The 25,714-nt window shown below is 50.5% G+C and overlaps 4 protein-coding genes across 11 annotated transcripts; 2 read left to right on the top strand and 2 right to left on the bottom strand.

Moving 5' to 3' along the window:
- Positions 1-16: 16 nt before the first annotated feature.
- Positions 17-6,129, bottom strand: LOC133146366 (nuclear receptor coactivator 7). 7 transcript variants are annotated; one of them, XM_061270051.1, is made up of 18 exons: positions 5,572-5,994; positions 5,424-5,505; positions 5,167-5,296; positions 4,695-4,828; positions 4,008-4,078; positions 3,834-3,941; positions 3,668-3,763; positions 3,462-3,587; positions 3,201-3,385; positions 2,835-2,989; positions 2,367-2,756; positions 2,144-2,315; positions 1,919-2,066; positions 1,720-1,845; positions 1,499-1,651; positions 1,334-1,429; positions 1,177-1,250; positions 17-1,114 (listed from the first exon to the last, which is right to left on the bottom strand). In XM_061270051.1, the coding sequence occupies exons 3-18, from the start codon at positions 5,241-5,243 to the stop codon at positions 979-981; spliced, it is 2,247 nt and encodes a 748-aa protein (XP_061126035.1). In that variant the 5' UTR covers positions 5,244-5,296; positions 5,424-5,505; positions 5,572-5,994; the 3' UTR covers positions 17-978. The 7 variants fall into 7 exon arrangements, with proteins under 7 accessions (XP_061126035.1, XP_061126037.1, XP_061126039.1 ...); XM_061270053.1 differs by lacking the exons at positions 5,424-5,505; positions 5,572-5,994 and adding an exon at positions 6,013-6,129; XM_061270055.1 differs by lacking the exon at positions 5,424-5,505 and having other exon boundaries at positions 2,835-2,956; positions 5,572-5,995.
- A 145-nt stretch (positions 6,130-6,274) lies between these two features.
- On the bottom strand, positions 6,275-10,789 carry LOC133146688 (uncharacterized protein K02A2.6-like). The gene is made up of 2 exons (XM_061270645.1): positions 6,893-10,789; positions 6,275-6,816 (listed from the first exon to the last, which is right to left on the bottom strand). The coding sequence occupies exons 1-2, from the start codon at positions 10,544-10,546 to the stop codon at positions 6,691-6,693; spliced, it is 3,780 nt and encodes a 1,259-aa protein (XP_061126629.1). The 5' UTR covers positions 10,547-10,789; the 3' UTR covers positions 6,275-6,690.
- Positions 10,790-15,480: 4,691 nt separating this feature from the next.
- Positions 15,481-20,800, top strand: gata4 (GATA binding protein 4). Its single transcript, XM_061270383.1, has 6 exons — positions 15,481-16,788; positions 18,953-19,119; positions 19,196-19,321; positions 19,395-19,476; positions 19,589-19,758; positions 19,828-20,800. Exons 1-6 carry the CDS (start codon positions 16,185-16,187, stop codon positions 19,951-19,953), a joined length of 1,275 nt encoding a protein of 424 aa, XP_061126367.1. The 5' UTR covers positions 15,481-16,184; the 3' UTR covers positions 19,954-20,800.
- Positions 20,801-21,302: 502 nt separating this feature from the next.
- Positions 21,303-25,420, top strand: fdft1 (farnesyl-diphosphate farnesyltransferase 1). Of its 2 annotated transcripts, XM_061270667.1 has the most exons (8): positions 21,303-21,531; positions 22,627-22,724; positions 22,952-23,135; positions 23,238-23,366; positions 23,549-23,740; positions 23,846-24,022; positions 24,154-24,306; positions 24,468-25,420. In XM_061270667.1, exons 1-8 carry the CDS (start codon positions 21,433-21,435, stop codon positions 24,687-24,689), a joined length of 1,254 nt encoding a protein of 417 aa, XP_061126651.1. In that variant the 5' UTR covers positions 21,303-21,432; the 3' UTR covers positions 24,690-25,420. The 2 variants fall into 2 exon arrangements, with proteins under 2 accessions (XP_061126651.1, XP_061126650.1); XM_061270666.1 differs by lacking the exon at positions 21,303-21,531 and having other exon boundaries at positions 21,549-22,724.
- The last annotated feature ends 294 nt before the right edge of the window (positions 25,421-25,714 follow it).

Raw genomic sequence — 25,714 nt, 5'->3', positions numbered from 1 at the left:
TCACGACACCACACAGTTTGAACATTGACATATGTATGCAACATTTATTCCTTTTAAATGGAGTTGCAACACCACCACCACAATAAATAGAGCCTCACTCACACAAGACAGCAGTTTGGGGATTCACAAGCAACGAGAATACTCAAAGAGCATTCACGGTAACAAGGACAACGAACGTCACAGCTCGTTTTACACAACTGCCATGGCTATGGCTGGCACAGTACTCATGATCGCACAATATATCCAAAGCAGTGTCAGATCCAGGTGCATTGACGCAATGATGTCTTTATGCAGTTAGTGGTATGGAAAGAGTGCCAACGGGATTCCCTTTTTGCAGTGGTGTGGGGACAACACCCAGTCCTAATTTAAGGACGCACTTCACATGCCTTTTAATCCTCTAGTGCAAAGCATTATTGTCTTCGGGCTTCAAAGCGCCTCTGACGTCCGTAAACGGGGGCGGGTCAGTGGGACCATAGTGCTTGTCGGCTTGCGTCGCAATATTTACAGTGCTGTATACGTACAGAAAAAAGCACATTGTCTCTATAAAAAAGTACAAGCGTCAAAAAAAAACAGCCTTGCTCGTAGAAATAGAACCAACACGACGTAAAACACTTTGAGTATTTGGTCAGCAAATGAAATCGTGGAACACTTTGCGGTCACGTCGACGAGGAAACGTCATTGAACAGGCTCGCTCGGTCAGATTAGACGGAGAGGAAATGCAGAATTTGGAAGGGAATATTCCGGAATTCCAACGGCAAATCTCGCCTTCCATTTTCGGTCTGTACGTTCGTACAATGGCGGCGGTTTAACCCGGTGGTTGACAACCACGCTCAGCTCAGGGCAATTCTCATTTGAACGATGCTAGCGACCGAGACGGATGGCAATGGAGGTTGGGAGCCACTGGTTGAACCTAAAGCCATGGGGGTGGCCACCTTGTTCTTACAAGCGCTACGTGTTCCTCCTCGAGGCGCGACGGCGCTACTCGAAGCTCCACACCTCCAGGGTGTGAATGTTGAAGTCCTGCCGGCTGGAGAGCGGCTGGTTGTTGAAGGTGGCGCACTTTGTGGTGGTGCCGCGGTACAAGCTGGCGTCCAGCCACAGACCCAGTTGACCGCTAGACAAGGAACAACATAAGGGTCAACAAGTGCCACAAATGACCACGCAAAAGGGACCTACCCGCCTCCTCCCATCTGCAGCGAGTCAATATTGCCTTTGACAAAGTAGGAGTTGTCTCCCGTCCAGCGGTACACCTGCAAACAGGTCGCCAGCAAGGCAGTCTTACGTGCTTGGCTAAGGCCAACAATAGACATTTGGAAAACAAAAAAGCACAAACCTTGATCTCGGGGCAGAAGCTGTAGAGGAAGGTCTCGCCGGTGCCATAACAGTGCTCACTTATTCGGAAGGGATGAGTGGAGAATGCTCCAAAGATCTGCCAGCACGTCAAACATCCGTCGCTACGAGTTCTTAAACAAAAGGGCCAAACGGCAAACTTGCCTACCCGGTTATCCGCATCTTTGATGACCAGCAGAACCGGACTGTCCACGTTGAGTAGGTTCCGGTAGAGCGTCTTGAGGCTGGTGCCGTGTTTGACCGTGCTGTAGGCCAGCCGCCACACGTAACCCTGCACGCGGGCCGGCAAGCGGCAGGCCAGCTAGAGCGTGCCCGTCGCTCACGTTAAGGTAGGCCGTGCATTATTCTCGCCAGCAGAGGGCGCCGTACCTTCTCCACGTGCGTGTCCTGCAGCAAATGGCTGGCGTCGCTCAGCAGCGGCAGCCCGTCCGCCGGCAGCTCGCCGTCGCAGCTGCCCAGACTCTGCCTCCGCTTGGCCTCGTCGATGGTGATGATCTGGAAACAAAAGTATCGGGACGGCTGAGCGCAGATCAAACCCTGACGGGATGCCGCCGGTGCCTGCTCCGACCTCCCAGCTGCAGGAGGCGGGCTCGCCGAAGAAGTTGTCGATCATGTCCAGCTCGTCCTTCTCCACCACCACGAAGCCTTGCTCCCTGGCCTCTTTGCCGTACACGTCTGGAGACCACTGGACGAAAAAGGCGTACAGGTGGTCCACTCTGAAACACGCAGGCACATGTCACTTTAAAGACGCCGGCCGGATCTCTCTGTCATGCGTGCCAAGGTTTCATCAGACCTCTCCTGCGGCACAGCAAACCAGTACTCGGGTTTCTTTGCCGAGCTTCCGAAGGAGTGCGCCGGGCTGGACGTCGTCCCGGTGGCGAAGGACTTGCGCATTGGCGTTCCCACTTTGAAGCACAGGAACATGGGCGGGCTCTTGCTCTTCTCCTCGGAGGACAAAAGCATGTCTTTGCGTTGGTTAGTGGGCCAGCTGTCCCCATACTGTTGTCCACCCTTACCTTCAATGGGCGCCTGAATCCTCTCCATCAGCCAGGTCTTGACGTCGGCGGCGTCGTAGCTCTCCCTCCGTCCGTCCTCCTGGCCGAGCCGCTGGGCTTTCTGGGGATTGTCGGCGACATCGGCCGTCGCCTTCTCGCACGTTTGGAGCGCCGCAACGTTTGACGCGGCCTCTCGGGCGCTCGGCTTCCCGCGCGTCCGCCCCGCCTCCGAGCGGACGGACTCGGCGTCTTCGACGGAGCTGTTCCGTGCTAAGCCTTCGTCCTCCTCCTCGTCATCGGCTCCCCCTTGCCGTCTTTGGACGGCGCCGGACGCTTCTTCCACGGGCTCCAGCTCGGTGAAGCCTTCATCCGAGGGAGACTTGTCCGTTTGCTCTCCTTGCTCCGTGCCGACTGTCATGGGACAAGACGGGGGGAGGGAGCGGCGTGGGCCGGCGTGTCGGAAGGTAGACTTTCCGAGCGAGTCCTCACCTGCGTCCAAGAGGGCCGACTCCAGGTCGTCCAGGGTGATGGGCCGCTTGGCGTCCAGCGCTTTGTAGCGACTGAAGGGGTTCAGGTCCCGCTCGGAGGGCAAGCGCTCCCACTCGCCGGGCCTGTAGACAGGACACAGATCCTGGGCTAGGTCGCTGTGGGGGTCAAGTGAGGATGAAAATGGAAAGGGGGGGTGGGGGGTGGTGAAAGAAAAATAAGGTCCAAATGAAATGACGCATGATTGAAATTAAAACATGAAAGCCAAGAGGACAAAACTAGGACGGATAGAAAACTTGTGTGAGGTTCTCCATCCAATGGGACACTTTTGCAAACAGGCATCAAGTGTGGTTTTGGGCGTGGCCTTACGACGGCAGCGCGTCTTTCAGCTTCATGCGCGACACGTCGTCGTAGAGCGCCACGGAGACCATCTCCTCCATGGGGCAGATGAGGCCGTACTCCTCGCAGCCGTGCTCGATGACCAGCGGGTCCGACTTGTGGGGGTCAAACATGATGTTGTTGGGCGTCACGATCAGGACGCCGCCCACCACGCCCTGCGGAGAGCGTCACATCCATCCGGCTGCTGCGCAAAGCCAGTCCGATCAAAGTTGAAAGAACTTCAGGACTCACCATCCCGTCGGTGAAGTACTTGCAGCTCATCTTGATGAATTTAACCGTGGCCGGGCTCTCGTCCTCGGAATTTGGGGAGAGCTGGCGTCGGAGGGACCGCGCCGGCCTGCAGTTTGGACCGTCTTCCTGAAGACCAAAAGTTTGTCCGTTAGATTTGGATCAACGTTGACTTCAGAGTGTACGTTGCTAAGGCAGCAATTACGTACGGGACTCGTCAGCGCCGCGGACCCGTTTGTAAGTAACGGGTCCGAGTCATCCTCAGCCTTTACTTCCGTCCGGCTTACGTCGGGGACAAACAGCTTCTGCGAGAGCGACGGGCAAACAACCTCGTTGATTAAAACTGGGAACACGTCAATTGGATCCGTTTCTCACCTGACCAGGGTAGACGCTGTGGCAGAAGAGCTTGTTGAGTTGGACTAGCTTGTTTGGGGTGATGTTGAAGTTGAGGGCGATGCTGTTGAGGGAATCGTTCGGTCCCACCTACCACAAATGGGGTCAACGGCGGACGAACCGGGAGGCGACGCCGCGCGACTCGGGTCTACTCACAACAAAGTCCACCGTCCCAGGTGGCCTCCTCTTCTCCTTCTTTGCCGGTTTATTACTTTTCGAGCCGTCGCCTGCGAGCGAGACGACAGACGAGTGAGCGTCGTACGGAGCGAGCGAATGCGCCAGCTAGCTGTCACGTGCTAAGAATGAAACGCCGAAGCTCCCGACTGCGAGGCACATGGCCCATTCATCGTGCTGCTACTAACGCGAAGGCTCCGGATGCTCCAATTCAGTACCAGGAGTTGCTTGTCTCCCATTTTGTAAAAGCCAAAAGCTTAGCCAGCCCAGTCAGTCGCCGTTATCATGCACACATTTGCCAAGAGACACAGAAGCTTTTAGTGGAGCGGCATGACTAAGACGATGGCCGTCTGAGCCATTTCACTTCACTCAAGCTGGCTGCAGACAGCCAACAATCGATCAAGCGTGAACGTTTGCATCATGATGAGGTGAACTTCCTAACCCTTGAATTTGACAAATAATCCACACCTCATGTAAACGGAAACGAAATTAGGGCAACAAAGTGGAATTGTCTGGCGTGTCCGATTGTCGCAACTTGGCCGGCCGGCTGTAGCAGGAAACGGCTTACGCAACTTCCTGATGAGCTCATGGGAGCAAATGGCACCATGTGGGTTGCTAGCTAGCTAATCAGGAGGAGAAATCCAAGCCAATGTGCACCACCGTCTTTACCTGGGCCGCTGGGAGTTTTGGCGCCGGCCGAAGTGGCCTTCTTGGGGCTGTCGTTTGGGGTGTCCGGACAGCCGATGTGCTCGCCGGCGCTTTTCTCCGATTGGCTCTGCTTGAGCTGTCGCCGCCTCTTCAGCCTGGCGGATGGACAGCAAAACTAGCAAGCGAACAATCTCACGGCCGTCATTTTGAAAGCGCTTAAGCTGCCAAGTGCGTCAGGCCACTTGAACATGGGGACATTTAAAAGCCATAGTTGAGCATCCTAAGTGTTGTTAATGGGATGGATGGCGAGGCAGGGTCGATGAGGCCTCTCCCTTCTTGGGCTGGGCCGGTGCAGCTCAGGAATCCCCAGCGCGCCATCTGTTTCACTGCACTATTTCCCCCAAATCGCCCTTCCCTTGCCCTCTTTGTCGCCCGAGCAACGCGTAGTAGAAGGCAAGGCAGACTGGTGTAGCCATGCCAAAGCGTTCCTTACCTGGCAAAATAGCCCGGCTTTCTGTCCCTCTTCTCCATCGGTGCTAAACGTGCATGCTCGGCCACATCAAATTGCATTCATCCAGCCACCCTACACGTTGCTGCTGCTGCTGCCGCCCGTCTGTCTCCTCCTGCCAAGGGAAGATGCACACACCCCGGTTAAGAGCCTTCGGTCATGCTCGGTGCAACAACAAAAGCGAGGGCAAGGGCGGGGGCATCCTTCAAACTGTGCATGAACTAAAACACACATCTGCTTACGCTTAACGCTGTCCCCCGTGTTATTAAGCGAGCGAGCGAGCATTCCTGCCCCAAAGCGTTGAACTTGGGCACCATTACGAACCTTGCACGAAGACAAGCCAACGTTACATAAGCAGGCGAATTGGTGGTGAAAGGGACGACGTTTTACCCTCTTGCCGTTTAGCTGCATTTGCATCGGCGTTTGCTCACACAACGGCATGATTCCACAACGCCATCGACCGACGGAGGGACGGACGGAGCGAACGACGCCAACGTCCGCCTTCCTTCCTTCCTTCCTTCCTGCCTGCCTGCAAGCAAACAGTCTGTGCTTGCGTCCCGAATGGAACGCCGAAGGAGCAAGGTCCAGTTTCCCCAGCTGATGATGCTAACGCGCTTGCTAACTGGTAGCAGCGGCTTTGCTGCCAAGACAATGGGCGGGCGATTGGAGGGACGCAAGGCGAGGCGACGCGACGCAAGCCGAGGCGACGCAACGCGAGGCGACTCGTTCCTTGCACGTTCCACGCCCGCTCCTCCTGTGACTTTATGACGCCATCGTTCCAAAGTCTAGTGTCATGCAATTGATGGCAAAAGAGCGCTTTTAGCACATTACCTCGCGTGCATCCTTGCGCAAGTTCCTTTCGAGCTGGACGCGACGTTGACGCCCTCTACGGGGGGAATCCGATATAAACAGCAATAAACAGACGCTCTTAACGTGCTCCAATCCAACTTTCGGGCCCTCTAACTTGGATTTGTCAGCCTATCTTTGAGAGGTATTCTTTTAAAAACAAAGAAACAGAAAAGACTTTGATTGATGATATCATGCGCGTCACCTCTGCAGTAAAAAAATGTTTGTTTTTTTCTTCCGGTGGCTGTCGCGTTTCGGGCGTAAGGATTCAACCAACACTTTGTAGAGCAACTAGACGGTCTTTATTTGCGTCTCATATCTTCTAAACTCGCAGCCATTCCACATCACCGGAACACCCCCCACCCCAACTTCCTGTTTGGCCCTTCAGAATAAAACAGCAGTACAAACACTTAACACCACATCCCCCTTTCTTTGCAAACATGAAGACGTACTAATTTTGCATGAAGGAAAAACTTTTTCTTTTCTTATAACACCACTCTTAAACATTTCCTTTTTCTTTTCATGTAACACCACTCTTAAACATTTCCTTTTTCTTTTCATACATACATGCTTATAAATCCAGTTTTTGTGGCCTTGTGACAACACGGCCAAACCTTGTTCTGACAGGACTTGTTGCCTTTGGAGTTTGGACAGGGGACTCACTTATGTTTGGTGTTGGTAAGGTATCCTCTGTTGGACTGATAGGTGTACTTGGGATTGCCATCTTTGGTGTAGTTTCCGGCATTGGCAGTAGATGATGTCTATTTCTCCTGATGGCTCCGGAAGGACCTTCAACCAGGTAAGAGCGGGGTGCTGAGTGAGAAGAAATGACAGTCCCTTCACTCTTAGTGTCCGTGATCCATACCGGTTGTCCTGGTGACAGTTGAGGAAGATCTCGCACACGATGTCGCCTGTTGTACCCCTCACTGTATTTCAACTTCATCTCCCCTTCCCTCGACGCCACAAAGCCCTTGTTCGGTAGTCTGGGAACAAGCAACGAAGGGAGCTGGGGCACTGGAGTGCGAAGTCTTCTTCCCATTAGAAGTTGAGCTGGGCTATATCCATTAGCCAAAGGGGTCGCCCTGTAAGCTAACAGTGCAAGATACGGGTCTTTTGCCTTCTTGAGTAGTCCTTTAACAGTTTGGACATGACGCTCAGCCTCACCATTGCTCTGTGCAAACCTTGGACTGCTGGTTACATGTCTGAAACCGTAGGCTGCAGCAAAATCTTTGAACTGTTGGCTAGAGAACTGAGGTCCGTTGTCACTGTAGAAGAATTCCGGAATACCATGTCTGGAAAAAATTGACTTTAGGTGTACTATAACGTCTTCTGATCTAGTGGGTGTCAGTTTAGCTATCTCCACGAATCTGGAATAGTAGTCCACCAGAAGTACGTAGTTGCTGTTGTTGAGTGTAAAAAGATCTGCACCTACTTTTTGCCATGGTCTCTCTGGAAGCTCGCTGGGCATTAAAGGCTCCACTGGATTGACACGTTCTTTAATGCACGTGGTGCAGTTTTTCACAAGCTCATTTATTTGGCTACTCAAACCAGGCCACCACACTGCCTCTTTCGCTCTCTGTCTGCATCTTGACATGCCCTGATGTCCCTCATGGAGAGCTACCAGGACTTTGTTGCGCATAGTGGTAGGAATAACAAGTCTGGTGCCTTTCAGTAACAGTTTGTCATGGACTGTTAATGTGTCTCTGTGTGGCCAATATGCTTTGATTGGACCTATGAGACGGCTGTAGTCTGGCCAGCCTCTCTGGCAAAATGACATGAGTTCCGAACATACACTGTCATTTTTTTGCTCTTCTTTTAATTGTGTGATATATGTCGAGCTAGCAGGTAGGTTTTTGACTATTTCGTTCACATAGATGTTTGTATCATTTAGTAGTTCCTCCGTAGCTTTAGAGTCTGTCTCTTGATTGACAGGTGCGCGTGACAGTGTATCCGCAGTGAGAAGTGCTTTTCCTGGGGTGTGTGAGATAGAGTAACTGTACCTCATGAGCCGTAGTCTGAACCGTTGAATCCTGGGTGGAAGTTCTGTTAGTGCTTGTTGTCCCAACAGGCTGACAAGTGGCTTGTGGTCAGTCTCTAGGGAAAAATGTCTCCCGATGAGAAAGTCTTTGAATCTTTCGCATCCCCACGTTAATCCAAGCGCTTCTTTTTCCACCTGTGCATATCTCTGCTCAGTCTCTGTTAAGGAACGTGAAGCATATGCTACTGGTCTCCACTCCTCACTCTCCTTCTGGAATAGGACTGCTCCAAGTCCATAAGACGAGGCATCTGCCGACATTTTCAAGTCCTTGTTTGGGTCATAGAGCGTGAGAACGGGAGTGGATGCCAGCTCGTTTTTCAACTGATCAAAAGCGTTCTGCTGCGCATGGCTCCAAACCCACTGGTTTTTCTTTGACAGCAGGTCTCTCAGGGGCTTGTCTTTTTCAGCCAGACCAGAGATAAACTTTCCTAACTGGTTAACCATTCCAAGAAAGCTGCGCACTTCACTGACATTTGACGGCTCCTTCATTGCTATCACAGCTCTTATTTTGTCCGGGTCTGGTCTGACTCCCTCAGCAGACAAAATGTGTCCCAGGAACTTCACCTGTTGCGTGCTCAGTTCACACTTGTCCATGTTTAGCGTGACACCGGCCGCTTGAAGTTTGTTTAGCACTGTGTGAAGTCTGGCGTTGTGTTCTGGTTGGTCCTTCCCCCAGATGAGGATGTCATCCATGTGACAAACCACGCCAGGCAGCCCATTGAGAATCATTGACATTCTCCGCTGAAAATGCTCCGGGGCTGAGGCAATTCCATACGGAAGTCTGTTAAAATGGAAGCGTCCGAATGGGGTAATGAATGTTGTGTAGTGTGCTGACTCTGGTGCCAATGGAACCTGCCAGAAGCCTCTGTTTGCATCGAGCTTGCTGAAGACTTTTGCTCCAGTCAGGGATCCAAGTGTCTGTTCAACTGAAGGCAGGATGTACTTTTCTCTGCACACTGCTTCGTTGAGGTGGGTGAGATCGACACATATGCGCACTGAGTCACTCTTAGTAGGCACTGGGACCATACCTGAGCACCATTCAGTTGGCTCTTCAACTCTGCTGATCACCCCTATTGACTCCATTCTTTCCAGTTCCTCTTTAACTTTTCCCAACAAAGGAATGGGAACGCGTCTTGGTGTGGAAAGGGAAAAAGGCACAGCATCAGGTTTCAACTTTATAGTATAAGGTTGCTGCATTAAACCCAACCCTTGACATAACTTAGGGTAGTTCTCATTCAACATTTTAATGTCTATGCTATCTGCTCTAGACACAAGGTTTAGTTTGACACTTGCTGGCCTACTTAACAGCGCCATGTGTAAGTCTCTGATAACATACACATTTTCCTGAATCTTTTGTTCACCTTTACACAGTGTTTCTTTGCACATACCTAAAACATTGAGTGGAGTGCCACCTGGTCCAATCAATGGTCTATCTGGTTTACACAGCTCTGTTTCATTTTGGTTTATACAAAAGTACATCTGGGCTGGGATAACAGAAACATCAGCTCCAGTGTCTATTTTAAACCTGACTTTGTGGTTTCTGATGGTTATGTCTGCATACCAAGGATCTGAACCTGCATGTACTGAACCAAGGAATATAGGTGTCTCGTTACATTTCTCTGTTTCAATCATATGTACATTTTTAACAGATTTGCATACTTTACTGTAATGTCCTCTTTTACCGCATGTATGACAGGTTACATCTTTCGCTGGGCACTGTCCTTTGCCATGTGCTGGGCTTCTACCACATCTGTAGCACTGACTCTCATTTGGTGATTTAGCCATTTTGTGTTTTGGTAGACTTGGGGCTTTGTACGTAGAATACTTTTCTCTCTTGTATTTCACTGACACTGCATCTAGGTCCGCTTTCTTTTCCCCTCTTATATCGGTTTGCTGCCTCTTGATGACTTCTGACTGCCGGGCTTGGTTCACGGCTTTTTCCAGCGTCAAATCTTTGTCCATTTGGAGTCTCTCAGCTAAACTGGTGTCTCTCAGTCCCACGACGAGACGATCTCTTATTAACTCATCGTGCAAGGCTCCGTAGTTACAGTTTTCGGCCAACGCGTACAGGGCAGTGACAAATGAGTCTACAGTCTCATTAACTTGCTGTACTCTTTGGTTAAATCTAGCCCTCTCGTAAATTATGTTTTTTCTGGGCACAAAATATATGTCTAAAGTGTCTCTTACTGCTTGGTACTGATGCCTCTGCGCGTCCGATAAAGCTTGACCTCGAAGTATGTCGTCTGCTTCGTCCCCCATGCAGTAGATGAGCGTGTTCACTTGATTAGCTTCCGAACTCAGGTGCAGGTTGCTAGCAAGTCGGAATCTTTCAAACCTCCGTATCCACTTCTCCCATTGCTGTGGCCTTGAAAAATCAAATGCTTCAGGAGGCTGAATGGTGAATGTGGCATTCGGGGGCGGATTAGCCTGTTGCTGGTGCGGTGGAGTCGCCACGTTAGCTCCTGCGTTACCCTCCGACATCTTTCTGCGTGTGGCGAGGGCTACTTTTTCTTCCAGCACGACCTACTCTCAATCCCCGGCGAGTAAGCTCTTACAGTCGATCCACTTCTGACACCATGTCGCGTTTCGGGCGTAAGGATTCAACCAACACTTTGTAGAGCAACTAGACGGTCTTTATTTGCGTCTCATATCTTCTAAACTCGCAGCCATTCCACATCACCGGAACACCCCCCACCCCAACTTCCTGTTTGGCCCTTCAGAATAAAACAGCAGTACAAACACTTAACACCACAGTGGCGAGGTAAATATAGATATGAAAGTAAACGCCATTTAATGAATGGCACCTCATTAAAAAGGCTTTTGACTTGATCCAAAGAGGATGCAATCCAGGCATTTCGCCTATAGGTGGCAATGTTTTCCACCATTTTGCATGAGCGAAGACGCCGCTGGCCACTTGTCTCACTTTTCGACATGTTTCCAAATCAGATTGCATCACTCCCCCCCCAAAAAAGTCTTTATTTCAGCTTTCATTGTTTTGCTAAAGTGACGAGATAAATGGCCAACACTTACATGTTACTTAGGAGGGGCCTTGAGGAGCTCCCAAATGACGTCACGCAAAGGTCCGTCCAGCTTAGACGAGCGCCCGCCGCTACTTGTGAGAAGCTTGACAACGCTCTCGTACGTCACACAAACCGTCATCGATGCACACGAGGGGGGCCTGCAATTCTTTCGAACGATATAACGTGTGAAAAGGAAGTTAGTTCTTCCGTCGGTTTTGTTTACAAGACAGAACGAGGATAGTTGACAGGCCCGCCAATTAGGAGGAGAAAGATTCGAGGCAGGCGCCTGCGCTTGTTATTTATAGAGCTGATTAAAGAGCATCCTCTTGAAAACTTAACAGCGATTCTTGAAGCTTGAATGAATAAAGCGCTGTTTTGTTTGTTTCTAATTGTTATTCAAGTTACGTCACATCGATAGCGCAATACATCATAATAGTAATAATAATTATCCGATCAAGTTAAAATAGCGACTGTAAAACGCATTATTTCCGGTGCGCCCAAATCGGTGACGTCACTCAACGCATTACCGAGTAAGGTTAATTGCCCCCTGAGCACAAACGCGCATGCAGCCTAACCGATCTATCCGAACCCGAAAGCGATGGAGACGCGCTTGGATCCATCCGGTGCGCTGCCACCACGGCCACCGTCACGAGCTGTGCCGAGCCGGCGCGTGACCTCTGACCCTGGATCGACGCGCTCAGCCCGAGGTTATCAGCGCTGAGCTTTCTGCTCTCAAAGCGTGAGTGCGGATTCTGAAGGAGCCTCCAAAAGTAGACAGAAAAAAAACACAATACGGGCCCACTCCTGCAACACTCTTTGCTCAGTATTCTATTTTTTTCCAGATCACATGACCGTGGCCAGGGCGCAAACAAGAGCGGCCGATTGTTTACCTTGCTTATCAGCCATGTTGTAACACGTGGACTGGACGCAACATGCGCGCTGAGAGCCACGGAAAATGGCTTGACTTACTTTGTATCCATCTCAATGCCTGCATCTCGAAAAACAGGCTGTGTGCTTTTTAACTCTCCCCTGATTTCATCTGCCATAAAAAAGAGACTTGTCTCGCGCAGTAAGAATCCTTTTCTGACCCCAAAAAATAAAGAGCCTATAGGTGCAAATATGAGGCCCCACAAACAGAGGCTGATAAATATCAGCCGTAAATTTCAGTATGATTTATGACCTCGTCATCTCCGCACTTAGTCAGCTTTTTACGCACCGTGGAGGTAATGTTCCCGCTCGAGGGAACTTGAGCGTGCACACACACACACGGAACGGAGATAGATGTACGTATGTATGCTCCCACGGCCGCACTCAGACGCTGCTTTAGACGAAGCCAGCGCCACATCACTACATCATGGCAGATACGCCTCGCAAGCGCCAGATAGCCAGTCTGGCGGCACACAAGACATTGTGTCCACTCTGTCATGTTTACTTAGAATGATAAGCTTTGATGGATTCGCAGTCCAGCCACACACACACACACGCATGCAGTGGGAGGAGGACGACGATGACGGAAATGTTGTTTGGGATGGCAAGATTTAGCCCAGATGCATCGGAATCACCCGAGTTAGCCAAACGTGATGCCACGCAACAAAGCAAACTCCCCATGAGGACTTAAAAGTAAACGTCAAAGTTTGGCTGGCTTGACTCAAGAGCTGTCCAATAAAGGGAGTCCGTCCGTCCGTGTGGTATTTGGGGCCAGGCTCAAAAAGAAAACAAAAGCTTTCGTTTAGCAGAAGCGAGAAACTTTTGGATCATCCAAAGCTGTCTTTGCCAGGTAGGATTTGGCACTCTACCATCCGCCGCTCGCTCTGCTCAGTGTGGTTTACTTCAAGCCGGCAGCGGTCCAGACCACCGCAGTCGCTCGGGACCAATTAAAAAGAGAAATGAGCTATTGCGCAAACGGAGCCCAAGGAGGCAGGGCTGGGTGGCGTTCCACTCACGTTCCTCTTGCTACCTGCGATTCTTCCTTCCTCTTGACGCAACTCGACTCATTCTTTTGCAGCCAAGGCCGCCATTTAGGAAGGAGGAGGGGGGAGTGAGGGGCAGCCATTGGGAAAACAACGCTGGCCTGCTTTTTTTCGCCCGACTCTTAGGCTACGTCTCACCCCTCCGCTGCCGTCTGCCAAGGCCGTCGTTTTGTTCCTCCCACTTGCGGAGGTCAGCAAGAGAGAAAAGGGGGGGGGAGCAATACACACACAAACGTGGGACTGAGCGAGCGTAACCGTTACAAATCTTCTCCGTCTTATCGGGGACAAGCCACTGATAAGTGTGTCTCCACTCCCCATCCGAGAGATCCATCTCGGAAAACATCTGAGACGCTCCGAGGAGGGCCAATGTGGAAATGAACCTTCAGGCGAGGCACAGATTGATGGCCCGGTTCCCTCCCCAAGCCAAAGCAAAGGTCCGAATGGCGAGCTGTGACCACAGAGGGTTTGAGTGGGAGTCGCCCGGGCTGGGCCGAGCCAGGGTGTTTGCTCTCTTTGGGAATGCTGCACCTGCAACTAATGATGTGAACCTAGCCAACTTGGACCACTGCCGCCCTCTCCCATCAAACCTGCACCCGATGACCCGTCCCCCGCCCAACTAATCGGACACCGCAAATGCCCAAAAGTCCCCCCCTCGATTGCTTTGGCCTCAATGTGCCAATGCTATTGGTCCTCGGTTCCCACAGCCCGCGCGTCGGCAGCCCCTGCGGCGCTATCGGCCTCTGTCTCCGGCCCCAGCACCGGCGGGCCCCCGTGACGTCAGGCCGGCGCTGATAACGGGGTCCGCTCGGGCCCGCCGCCAAGAAGGGCCGGGCCTTTGTATTTTTTGGTTTCGAGGGATGAGGTGGAAGGAGAAGAGCGGAGGGAGGGGGGATCGGGGTTACACTAACAGAGCCGGCCCGGCGCTGGATAAGGCCCGCCGGCAGATAAGAGCGGGCCGAGCGCGGAGCCGCTTTTGTTTTGCGTCTGGCGGCATCTTCGCTGTGCTCCTCTCGGTCGCTCGCGCTGCGCTCTCCTTCTCCAAGGCTTTCTTTCCATGCTCTTTTTGTCCAAACAGGAATATTTCCCCGCTGTTATCGACTATTTGTGTTTTGACAGTCCCGCTTGTTCTCCTCTTGCTTCCTGAGTTCCCAAAAAGGGGGCGGGCTTGATTTGGGACAGGAAGCGAGTCGCTGTCATCCAGGCATCTTCAGCCCCACCTGCTGAACTCTGCGCGACCCCTGGTTGCGACCACGTCGCGTCACCTTTACCTAACCTGACGTTCCCCCCCCCTCCCTCGTGAGGGCGGGCGGGGCCTACTGCGTCATCATCTCAGGAAAGAAATGCATTTTCTGACTTTGCATTCAGGCTCCCGAAATAAAAATCTGCAGTGGCACTTGAAGTGATTCCCGAGGCCTTTGTCCGTTCAACACGAGCGCTGCAAAAATGTGGACGTGCCTTCCCTGTTTGTTCCTCGGGCCTTGGCTTGCCGGCGGACTTTGGCTGCTGCTTATCAACAGGAGAGGACCCGGGAGCCCCGTGGATAGCTCCTAATGCTAAAAATACACATCAGCAAAAAAAAAAAAAAAAAACAGCTTTAAGGGCCACAGTGTGGAATAGCAAGCACATATTGACTGGGGAAAAGGTGACAAGAAGAACGGAACCTTTTCAATGGGAGCAGAAGCGAGCCCTCGCCGCAGTCCACTTTGAAAGCTACGTGGCCCGTCACTTTGGCTCATTGCATCCTTATTAGGTGTCATTGAGTGTTTGAGCTGCACTGTCAACAAACAGCGCCAACGGTCGGGCCGGCCGCTCCACTTCAACCAATGACAACCTGCCTGCAACTGAGGAGTTAATTATTGCTCCGCAAACACACGGCTGCTCGACGTGAGCAAAGGGAAAGAACTTGTGTCTCGCCTGCGTGACTTTGCGACCTTAGCTGGTCAAACACGTTTAATCCTCAAGCATAACGCCGAGATACTGTCCAATAACACACTCCGTATTGATTGGCACTGTTTCATCATTAATGATGATTGGCCTGATCAGATGGGCCGAGTCGAATGAGTGCGATGGGCGGTGGGGGACCGCGAAAAAAGAAAAAAGATTTATGCTGAGGCGGTGAAATGACACCAGACACGTCGGTGGTGTCGTCTCGGGCTTCCTGCGTCACCATGTGACGGCTTCTTCCTGGAGCCAGGAGTCTCCCGTAGTCTGGGAGCATGTGTGTGTGTGTGTGTGTGTGTGTGACCCCCACATGATTGAGACGCTGGCCCAGCCAAGACGGGGACACTTTTCCTGGTGCCTGCTTGACATCTTTTGTGATTTCCTGGAAGCAACATACCTTGACCCCAAAGGATGTCACGCAAACACACGTCGATTGGCAACAAACTGCAAGCGGAAGGAATGATTAGGAAAAGTCACTCCTGGCCATATGTGTTATTTCTTTGCAGTTCATTTTTTTTGGGGCTGCCGTGGTGGTAACCATGACAACCACGCCACAACACTCTTTGCTCCGACGACGGTGTAGCGCTCTTCCATACAGACACGCCTCGATATTATTAGCCGGCTTATCGCTGTGCTTGCAGTTACACATTGATGACAGTTCCCCATTTCCACTCAGCTCATACGGTGTGTAGAAAGACAGACAGATGGAAAAATCGAATATTTATTTTGAGGAATTATTCTCATTATTATTAGGACGTGTCAAGCTTTCCGAGTGATTAACTTTACAAATGAAAAGACGTCTCGAGATGTTTCTTGCATTAAACGTGCAAACTGCACCAAAACAGCAATTTGCTATATGAATGTTTTGGGAGAGCGTGCAAGGCCGAGAAAGAGAGAGAGAGAGAAAGACAGAGAGAGAGAGAGCGAAAGATCTTGATCGAGCTAAGTATTCACTCCTCCTCCTCCTCCTCTTCTTTTCTCTCCCTTCACTTGTTAATTTGATAAGATTCAATCGCACTGGTTGACCGGCGGACAGCAGCGACTGCAGCTCTTTTTTAACGTGATGAGCACGCTTCAAGTCACATTCTAAGGTGTTTTTTTTAATTTGTTTTAATTGTGGCACAAGTGCACCCCAACTTGCCTTCGCTCCGGTGAGTCGGATGTGCAGCTTCCAGGAGAGGAGAGGATATGTACCAGGGAATCATGAGCACCGGTAGCGGCAGCAGCAGCGGCAACCACGGCGGTCACGGGTACGAGGCCGCCGGCTTCCTGCACAGCAGCAGCAGCTGCAGCAGCAGCTCGTCCTCGGCCACGACGCCGGTCTACGTGCCCACCACCCGGGTGGTCGCGCAGATGATCCCTGGGCTGCCCTACCTGCAGTCGCCCGGCGCGTCGCAGCCGCCGGCCTCCGCTCACTCCGGCTGGGCTCAGCCGAGCGTCGAGCCCTCGTACAACCACTCCCCGGTGTCGCCGCGGTTCACTTTCTCGGCGAGCCCGCCTCTGGCCTCGGTCGGGCCCAAGGACCAAGCGGCGGCGGCGGCTGCTGCGGCGGCGGCGGCTGCTGCAGCTGCGGCGGCCTCCTCCTACGGTAACCCGCTGGGCATCTCTGCAACCGGGCGAGCGGAGCACTACGGCGCCCGGGGACTCGGCGGCGCCTACCACAGCCCCTACCCGGCCTACATGAGCACCAACATGGGCGGAACGTGGTCGGCGTCCCCTTTCGAGAGTCCCGTGCTCCACGGCCTGCAGGCAGGTGCTGCGACGGGCGGCGGGACTCGACACCCCAACATAGGTGAGCCTGCGTGCGAGCGAGCGAGCGAGCGAGCGAGCGTGCATGCAGAAAATGTGCTTGGAATTAGCCAATTATTATTTGACCCCTCACAAAATATGTCCGAAATGGGATAAGGACCACTTCTATATATTATTCGTTTCTCTTGAGATTTCTACTTTGCTGGGCCTGAACAAAAGAGGTGTATTATTGATTTATTTTCAACAAAGTCAAAAGAGATGTATTATTGATTTATTTTCAACAAAGTCAAAATGTCACGCAGCTCGCCTATATTTCTTTTACGGACGTTACTTGACTTTTATAGTTCTTGGTTGTATTATTCGTATTTGCTTTATTTGTTGTTGAGAGAGTAAATGAGAAGAAACGGAATTTCCATTTAATCGTCCCGTTTTAGCATTTAGTTCAATTTTAACTGTACAGTAGAACTCAATTTCGTTAACGTGAATGCGCGTAATTATGCACAGGCCCAAGGGCGACATTTCGATTGTGTAAGTCATGAAAAATGCAACTTTACCTCCCCAAAATACGTCTTTAAAAAAAAAAAACAATTTGACCCCATTGCAATTATTAGGAAACATTGCACGTATCAAATTAAAACAATCCAATAAATCAAGTTCATTTTTTAAGCTCAACCTAATGTGTGTGTGGGAAGGTATTTCATTTCAACATTTTTTTTTTCTTAAATCAACACTTCAAACTGAATAGTTTAGTATTATTTGAAGTAAATTGATACAATCATTTTTGGGACATCCTTTATTTGAAAGATTATTTTCCGCAGTGCCGGTAGCTATGAAATGACATCATTCTGGCATAATATGATTTGATAATGTCATGTGAGCTCTATCATGACGTCTTTGGATATTTCTTGAAATGTGGAAGAGTTGGATGAAAAACACGGAGGTGTGTTCAGGCGATAAGACGACTGATCCAATCGGACCTAACCACTCACACTCACACTTCATTCATGAAACGGCCTCTTGAAAAAAATCACATCAACATAAATCTAATCAAAGAAAGTGAGTTTGAATGCATTTTGCAACCCATGCCTTTCTTGTCAGCGTCATCGGCTTTTGTTCACGGTCGATTTTGCGACTTCCACCTTTGTCCTGGTTGGATGCTGAAGTGTTGTTTTTAAACGGACAGCCTGATAAGGAGACACGCTGACATTTGTACATTACACACGAGTATTGTCTCGCGTTCATGTGTTGGCTACATTAGCTTCCGCACTCAAGGTTAGCTTCCTTTGCTTGTCTGTTTTGCTCCCAGCCTTGGCTGAGATCTGCTGAATCACGATATAATATTCGACAGACAGCAGGGTGAAAATAAAGAAGGTAGCACACGTTATGATCATGAGGAGCGCGTGTGTTCCTATAGCGGCCCCACTTGCGCAGGTGCGATAAAGGGCCCCCGCAGAAAAGCCAGCGAGACTCCGAGTCTCTATATGTTTCCCCGTGTGATGAAGCTTCTATTGCGTCTCTATTTCCAGCACTCGCTTTATCTGCTGGGAAGGGGGGGGGGGGGGGGGGGGTAGATAAGCACTGGGGCCTGCACCTCCTGCCGTTACTGCTGCTGCTGCTGCTGCTGCTGCTGGTGGTCCACAACCACACAAGCAGGGCTGCAGGGCTGAAGGTTGATTTGCATCTTTCTTAATCTGTATTTACCCCCCCTCCCAAAAAAAAAAAAAAAAAAAATCATTATTTGTTTTGGTTGCACAAATGTCAAGAGAATGACAACAATGGAAAATAAAAGCCCTTCACTGGCCACCAAGTCCTTCAAAATGAAACCCCAAAATGGACCACATTTTGCAGAACTACGTAAAAAAACAAAAAAACTCCCTGGATTTATAATTGCTACAAGAAACAAGTTAAAAAAAAAAAAAAAAAGACACAAACACATTTGTGCGTTATTATAACGCATTTCTGCAAATGAATCAATTTGCCATTATATTTCTTTCAGATCATTTCTGTCGCATTATTTATCTCATTGAAATAGAACAAGGGCAGAAGTTTTATTATGTTGAAAAATTGTCAACCAATATTACAAAAGGAGACCAAGGTCAATGATTTCCAGACGCCGTCGGTCGGTCGGCTCTTTGCCACGCTCGGCAATTTGCTCAAGTCGGCCGGTGATATGTCGCTGCATGACGGTGCACGTCCCTGTCCCGCAGACCTTTTTGATGACTTCGCCGAGGGCCGAGAGTGCGTCAACTGCGGGGCCATGTCCACGCCGCTGTGGAGGCGGGACGGCACGGGCCACTACCTGTGCAACGCCTGCGGCCTTTACCACAAGATGAACGGCATCAACAGACCTCTCATCAAGCCCCAGAGGCGACTGGTGGGCCAAAAGCTTTTCTCACTAATAGCAGCAGCAGCAGAGGCCAAGCCATCTGAGCCGTCCATGTGTCCTCTAGTCGGCCTCCCGGAGGCTGGGCCTGTCCTGCACCAACTGCCACACCACCACCACCACCCTGTGGCGACGCAACGCAGAGGGAGAGCCCGTGTGCAACGCCTGCGGCCTCTACATGAAGCTGCACGGGGTAAAAACAAAGAGGAGGAAATACGAATGGGGCTGTATTTTACCCTGACTTTACCCAGCTCCTTTTTGGACAGGTCCCGCGGCCGCTAGCCATGAAAAAAGAGGGCATCCAGACCCGCAAGCGCAAACCCAAGAACCTGAACAAGAGTCAAATTGGTTAGCGGCAAATGATTGTCTTTCTGCTCCAGAAATGGACCGAGGGGACTTCTTTTAGCAAGCTAAAAAATGTCAGGAGCTATGTGATAAACATCAGCGTGGCGCTCCGCAGGGGCTCTAAGCAACGACGAGACTCCGACGGCCCCGAGCAGCACTCCCCGGGGCCCCGGCTCCTCCTCCTCCTCCTCGTCCTCCTCTTCGGCCGTTTCCGAGGAAGCCCGACAGATAAAGACGGAACCGGAGACTCTCAGTTTGTACACCCACAACGGCGCACACTCGCAGGTACCGTCAAATTGTACGATTTAGTATCCTGTTTTTTTTTTTTTTTATTCTTGTGACCTTTTGCACCAGATCTCAGCTCTGCCCGCCTACATGACGGCTCCAGGCGGAAGCCTGGCTCTCAGGATGTCCCCCGGGGGTCACGGCGGCTCTTCGGGCTCAAAGGCCGAGCCGTGGAACAACCTCATCCTGGCGTAGGACCAAGACGTGCGTGGGTGGGCCGACGGGGGCGGAGCGCTGTGACAAGGTTCAAAACACGATTTTGACAGATGATTGAATGGCAAGGCTCCACGTCCAATTCCATTTGTGACACAATTAAACAGGTCAGAGTTCAATGTCCAGGTCAGTATTGACGCATCTACTCAGGCAAAGTCGCACACGCCTCAACTACAGCGGCATTTGTAGAAAGGTTGCTACATTTTCCCGTGACGTGGCCAGGCGTTGGCATTTCTAGTCACAGAATATCCAAATATTATCTTCAAGTGCTTTAAAGCGATAGCGATTGTATCATCACGTCCATTATCAAGAACATTTCGGAATGGAAAAATGACACAAAGCGGCAAAACTAAATTGTTGCCTTTTTTGGACACAAAAAATAGGGCCCACCCTTTATGTCATTGTCTACTATTTAAAAAAAAAATTGATTTACACTCTCGCTGTTGGGATCCTGTTATACAATAGTATTTATTTCATAATCAGTTCATTATTAAGCAGCTTAGTAAGCTCAAAGTTTCATTGTGTAGAATGATTATTTCTGGTGGCAAGTGTGTATATTATAGAGAAGCCGCAACTTTTACTTACATTAATGTAAAGGCTCTTCACTCCAGTATCAAAAGTTAAAAAAAACAACAACAAAAAAAACACCTCGTTTGGGCGATGTTGCAAAACCCCAGAAAATGCATTAGCACCCACTAACGTGACACTACCTATACAAGTTGCAAATGTGGTGAGTTGAGTTGTTGTCGTTCATGTTTAATGAAGAAAAGATGTCAGACCAATTCTGTTCAACATTTCACTTCACGCCTCTATCCAAACAATAAATATATGATGCTCCTTTCTAATTTGATCCAGTTTCACTTCATTGGTCCGGAAAACACTCCTATTTGCTACCAATAATGTATCGTCAGTCATCCAACTAGCTATGCCAGACTGATACGGTTTTGGTTTTGTTTCTTGGTGTTATTATGTTCTCATGCAAAATGCTGTGTCTTACGATTGAAGCTCCTCAGTACATTGTGCAGATGTACCTTGTGCCAGGACCAGTAAGTCTGTCATCAATTGCGTGACTTCCAATATTTTCAAGTATTTTCCAACTTGTGGTGGGCGTGGCTCAATCAGCTTGGTGTATCAAATAGTGCATCTATCTATAGTTCCAGCGCCTTTCAACGATTGGCCAGGGTTTATGACACCGGGGATGGGAAAGCCAATGAAAAGCCAAGCTGTGGTGACGTCCGAGAAGGCGGGACATCACACCAGGCGCTCCGCTCGCTCATTGGCCACTGCCCCCTAGCCCATACTCTGCCAGCCAATCGGAGGCGTGAGTCGATCTGGCCCCAGCCGGGAGAAAGAAAGTGCACGCGGTCGGTCTTCAATATACCTTGGCGTATCTTTCTTCTTTCTTCTCGCATCCACGGGCATTTTGATTGACGCTTCCTGCAGTCCGATTGAGTCGGCAACATGGACATCCTCAAGTCTCTCGGCCACCCGGAAGAGATTTACAACCTGTTTAAATTTAAAATGGGAGGCTGCCGAGCCGTCATGCCCAAATTGGATTACGTGAGTAAAACTGGAGCAATCGTCTCAAGGAAGACAAATAAGGGAGATTTCATATCTTCTGCAATATGTTGGAGGGTTTATTATGTAAGGCCGCTAATCCCGCCGTTTTGACGTCACTGTCACCCCGGCAAGTATCAACGCGTGCGAGCCCAAACGTTATTTTGTTATGAATGAAAGTTGAAATTCTTTAGCGTGGCAGAATCGAGACGTGTCTGCAAATAATTTGAAAAGGGCTAACCAGTGGAAGCATCCACAAGTTTGTGCAATTACATTAGCCGGCCACTAGGCAGCGGCAAAAGACCTTGTTTTTGTATTTGCGTAATTGTTTTGCAAAACGTAATACGACTTGCACTAAAGCTGCACATTGCGAGTTGTGCAGTAAGTACTGCAGTGTCCAACAATTGTCAACAATCAAAAAGAGAAGACACAATGAAAATATAGAATAGAGAAGAAAAGTACAGTTCAGTTGCATTCACTTCTAATTATAATATAATTATAATTGCATTCCATCTTAAGGTATATTTCTCTTCAAGGTATGCACTTATAGTAATGTTGCACCGGCTTCCATTAGTATGAATTGTTGTTGTTTATTGACACATTCAATATGGCGGCGCCGTTGACGTTCATTCCTTGCCAAACACGCGGTCTATTTATTCGCGTCCACGAAGCTAGCGCCAAGGTTGGGGAGGAAGGCGGAGGCTTCTCCGTATTGCAAAATGTTGAGTCGAGTGCCCGCACCCCCGACTGACTCCAAGGTTGTCTCGGCAGCTGCTCCCCTGACGCCCCCTACACAGCGCGCACGTCCGCCCGCCCGCGTCGAGCCAAGCCGCTGCGGCTTCTCGCTCGTCCGTCCACTCGTGCTACCACTGACGTCGCATGGCCGCTGGAGCGTGCTGCAAGTGTCCCATCTCGCTGGCCGTGTTCAAGCGCTCTCTGTCGGTGGCGCCACGGGGCCCGACGCCCGCCTGTCCCCGCTTGCTGCTGTCGGGCCGAAGGCTGGGCGAGCGGGGCCTGCGGGGAGCCGCGCGCTCGTCCAGCGTTCCGAGAGCGACGGGCTTCGGTCGTCACGCGGCCTTGTGTTGTCTGTCGTGCCAGGAGTCCATGAGCCAGAGCCTGAGGACGTGTTACGTGTACCTGAACCAAACCAGCAGGAGCTTTGCGGCTGTCATTCAGGCCCTGGACGGCGAGCTAAGGTGAGTGAGTGGCTTGGTGGGTGGATCGCTAGTTGTACACAAACAAGCGTGGCCCCGCCCCCTGCTCGGCTCGGCTCGGCTCGGCTCGGCTCGGCTCGGCTCGGCTCGTGGGTGGCCGGCCGGCCCCACACTGGACTGTTACGTTTTTCCAATTGGAAATTGAAAAATGCCACAATGATCTGATCTTATGGACATCCAAAGTTGTCCGTCTGTCCTTCCTATTTCAGACACGCCGTGTGCATTTTCTACCTGGTTCTCCGGGCGTTGGACACAGTGGAGGACGACATGAGCATCCCCCTGGACAAAAAAGTTCCCATGCTGAATGATTTCCACACCTACCTGTACCAGGACGCCTGGAGCTTCAGCGAGAGCCAGGAGAAAGACCGGCAAGTTCTGGAGGACTTCCCCACGGTCAGTTGCTTCCACATGACGAAAGGCCACTTGTTGCGCTGTGACGTGATCCCGTTGAGGGCTTTTGATTGGGCTAAATATTTGGCTGATGACAATCAACAGATATCTTTGGAATTCCGAAACCTGGCTGAAGAATATCGGGTGGTCATCTCGGACATCTGCCGCCGGATGGGAGTCGGAATGGCGGAATTCCTGGAGAAGAAAGTCGGATCCATGAAGGAGTGGGACAAGGTGAACCTGCTTCTTTGAGGACACAACTCCCAGAACACCTTAAAGATCCCGTGAAGCGGTTTTTCGAGATGTGTACTTTTAGTTCCGTGACTCGGACCAAAGATTTGACTTTTGGACATTGTCCACTCTTGCCAAATGTTGAGTGTGACAGTTTCGACTCTCGTTGCTATTCGCCCGTGCAGTATTGCCACTTTGTGGCAGGGCTGGTGGGCATAGGCCTGTCTCGCCTCTTCTCGGCGTCCCAGCTGGAGGAGCCGGAGGTGGGCTGGGACACGGACTTGGCCAACTCCATGGGCCTGTTCCTCCAGAAAACCAACATCATCCGAGACTATCTGGAGGACACCAAGGAGGGACGTGACTTCTGGCCACAAGAGGTGAGAAACGTGCTAGGTTGGCATCGCGTCGATTTTGTTGGTAGCAAATAAGGACTATGAAAAGAGCTCCTTTTTTCTCGCCCACCTTCCCACTATCATTGGAAGGCATGGAGCCAGTTTGCGGGCCGTCTGGAGGACCTGGCGCAGCCCGAGAAGCTGGAGTCGGCTCTGTCCTGTCTCAACCTGCTGGTCACGGACGCGCTGCGTCACGTGCCGGACGTCATCGCCTACCTGGCCCGCCTGCGCAACCAGAGCGTCTTCAACTTCTGCGCCATCCCTCAGGTAAGGCCACACGGCCGCCCCGCAGCATCCGCCTCCTGCAAATGGAACAAGCTAGCACTCAACTCGTCTCTAGTTCTTATGTTTCCATTTCAAATGAGTGGCGCTTCAGCTGTAATGCCCCTGTTGACCAGGTGATGGCGATAGCTACCCTATCATCGTGCTACAACAACCCGCTGGTGTTCCAGGGGGTGGTGAAGATCCGAAAGGGGCAGGCCGTCACGCTCATGATGGAGGCCACCAACATGCGAGCCGTGCAGAACATCATCAGCCAGTACAGCCAGGAGGTGACCGTCTTTGACGTATCTGTTTTCAAGGGAAAGCGGCGAAATAAAATAAGTCAAAGTCTGCTTTATTGTCGAAATATATGAGGAAAAAAACAACCCCCAAGTACGGTAACAAAGTATGAATCGACGGCACCGTTTCAACCTTGTGCTTTTGCCTGCAGATTCTGCACAAGGTCTCGCTGGCGGACCCGTCGCGGGACGAGACGCTGCGCATCTTGGCGCTCATAAGGGAGAAATCGCAGTCGTCAGACCTGCCCGTCAGGAGCCAGCACCTGTCGCCCGTGTACCTGTCGGCCGCCATGCTGCTAGCGGCCGTCAGCTGGCAGTACCTGAGCGCCACGGCGGCGCGGGCCCAAGGGGCCGGCGACGTGCAGGGGCAGTAGCGGACTCGAGGATGAATGACAGCCCCTTCGCTGCCCTCGGAAGGTCCACTTCTCCACTGAATAGACAGACAGCATTTGAGAGGTTCTTGAGACATTGATCAAAGTTTGACCAAAGGACAGGATTATTTGGGTGGACATGTCTATCATAAAAGGACACAATGAAAAGTCTCCTGGACTCATGGCTGCAATTGAAGGGGAAGTTGGCAGTTTTGGAAAAAGTCTCTCCCCTGATAATAGCGTCATCATGATAAAAATGTCTCAGATGCCCCGACTGCCCAAACGGCGTCTTTTTGTTGCTTTTATTTTGCTCAAATGATGTACATCTCTGACCCATAAGCTAAATAGGGACACAAATATGTTGTCTATTTCAAACCCTTTGAGAAATGGTTCTCATTCTGGGGTGTTTATTTTTTTAAAAGCTAAAAGAGAATGATATCTAGTTCTGTGTGACCGTATGTGTCGTGTACATGATGATGGAGTTGTGAGGCTGTTGATAAAGTGTCCTTAAGTGAGCTTTGGCTAGCACAAAGACACCGAAGGTCGAGCTCTCCAAAACCTTGCTACTCAATGAGATCCTTGTTAGATTTGCTACTTTGTACAGATCCGAGAAAATAAAGCAAAAGAACACATTGGAAAAAAATAAGTATATATTCATATCTTTAATATAATGTCATCCATGATCTGTAAAATATACTATGTATACTACATAAAGAAACACAATTTAAACCTCACGTGTCAAACAAAGCAGTTGCTGTTAAAACACTACGACTATTAATTTATAATAAATACATCTTAAAACGTATAGACACCTGCGCATGCGCATCATCCGGCGGCCATGTTTGTAGTCGAACGAGCAGTGACGTCAGACTAGGACTTCCCGTCGGAAGGTACGACGATTAGATTATTCTCTTTAATTCAGTGGATATAATTTGTGGAAAATTCACCAAATCTTTCTAGTGTGTCTATAATAATAAGTAAAAGAAATAATCATTGATTTCACCGTACGCTCTTGACAGGCAACCCGG

Source organism: Syngnathus typhle, linkage group LG22 (assembly GCF_033458585.1).
Source record: "Syngnathus typhle isolate RoL2023-S1 ecotype Sweden linkage group LG22, RoL_Styp_1.0, whole genome shotgun sequence".
In the NCBI taxonomy this organism is placed as follows: domain Eukaryota; kingdom Metazoa; phylum Chordata; class Actinopteri; order Syngnathiformes; family Syngnathidae; genus Syngnathus; species Syngnathus typhle.
The sequence above is the reverse complement of the archived record's forward strand: the minus strand, read 5'-3'. Positions and strand labels throughout refer to the sequence as shown.

What these genes read in the sequence shown, in the direction of transcription:
- LOC133146366 (XM_061270053.1), bottom strand. Translation starts at nt 5,243, where the DNA reads ATGCAATTTGATGTGGCCGAGCATGCACGTTTAGCACCGATGGAGAAG. An exon ending in ACAGCGTCTACCCTGGTCAG is followed by an intron (nt 3,764 to 3,833) that starts GTGAGAAACGGA and finishes TCGCTCTCGCAG; the next exon opens with AAGCTGTTTGTCCCCGACGT. An exon ending in TCAAAGATGCGGATAACCGG is followed by an intron (nt 1,430 to 1,498) that starts GTAGGCAAGTTT and finishes ACGTGCTGGCAG; the next exon opens with ATCTTTGGAGCATTCTCCAC.
- LOC133146688 (XM_061270645.1), bottom strand. Translation starts at nt 10,546, where the DNA reads ATGTCGGAGGGTAACGCAGGAGCTAACGTGGCGACTCCACCGCACCAG. An exon ending in AACTGTCACCAGGACAACCG is followed by an intron (nt 6,817 to 6,892) that starts GTATGGATCACG and finishes ACCTGGTTGAAG; the next exon opens with GTCCTTCCGGAGCCATCAGG.
- gata4 (XM_061270383.1), top strand. Translation starts at nt 16,185, where the DNA reads ATGTACCAGGGAATCATGAGCACCGGTAGCGGCAGCAGCAGCGGCAAC. An exon ending in TCTACATGAAGCTGCACGGG is followed by an intron (nt 19,322 to 19,394) that starts GTAAAAACAAAG and finishes CTTTTTGGACAG; the next exon opens with GTCCCGCGGCCGCTAGCCAT. An exon ending in CCTGAACAAGAGTCAAATTG is followed by an intron (nt 19,477 to 19,588) that starts GTTAGCGGCAAA and finishes GGCGCTCCGCAG; the next exon opens with GGGCTCTAAGCAACGACGAG.
- fdft1 (XM_061270666.1), top strand. Translation starts at nt 22,408, where the DNA reads ATGGCCGCTGGAGCGTGCTGCAAGTGTCCCATCTCGCTGGCCGTGTTC. An exon ending in GCCCTGGACGGCGAGCTAAG is followed by an intron (nt 22,725 to 22,951) that starts GTGAGTGAGTGG and finishes TTCCTATTTCAG; the next exon opens with ACACGCCGTGTGCATTTTCT. An exon ending in CCATGAAGGAGTGGGACAAG is followed by an intron (nt 23,367 to 23,548) that starts GTGAACCTGCTT and finishes TCGCCCGTGCAG; the next exon opens with TATTGCCACTTTGTGGCAGG.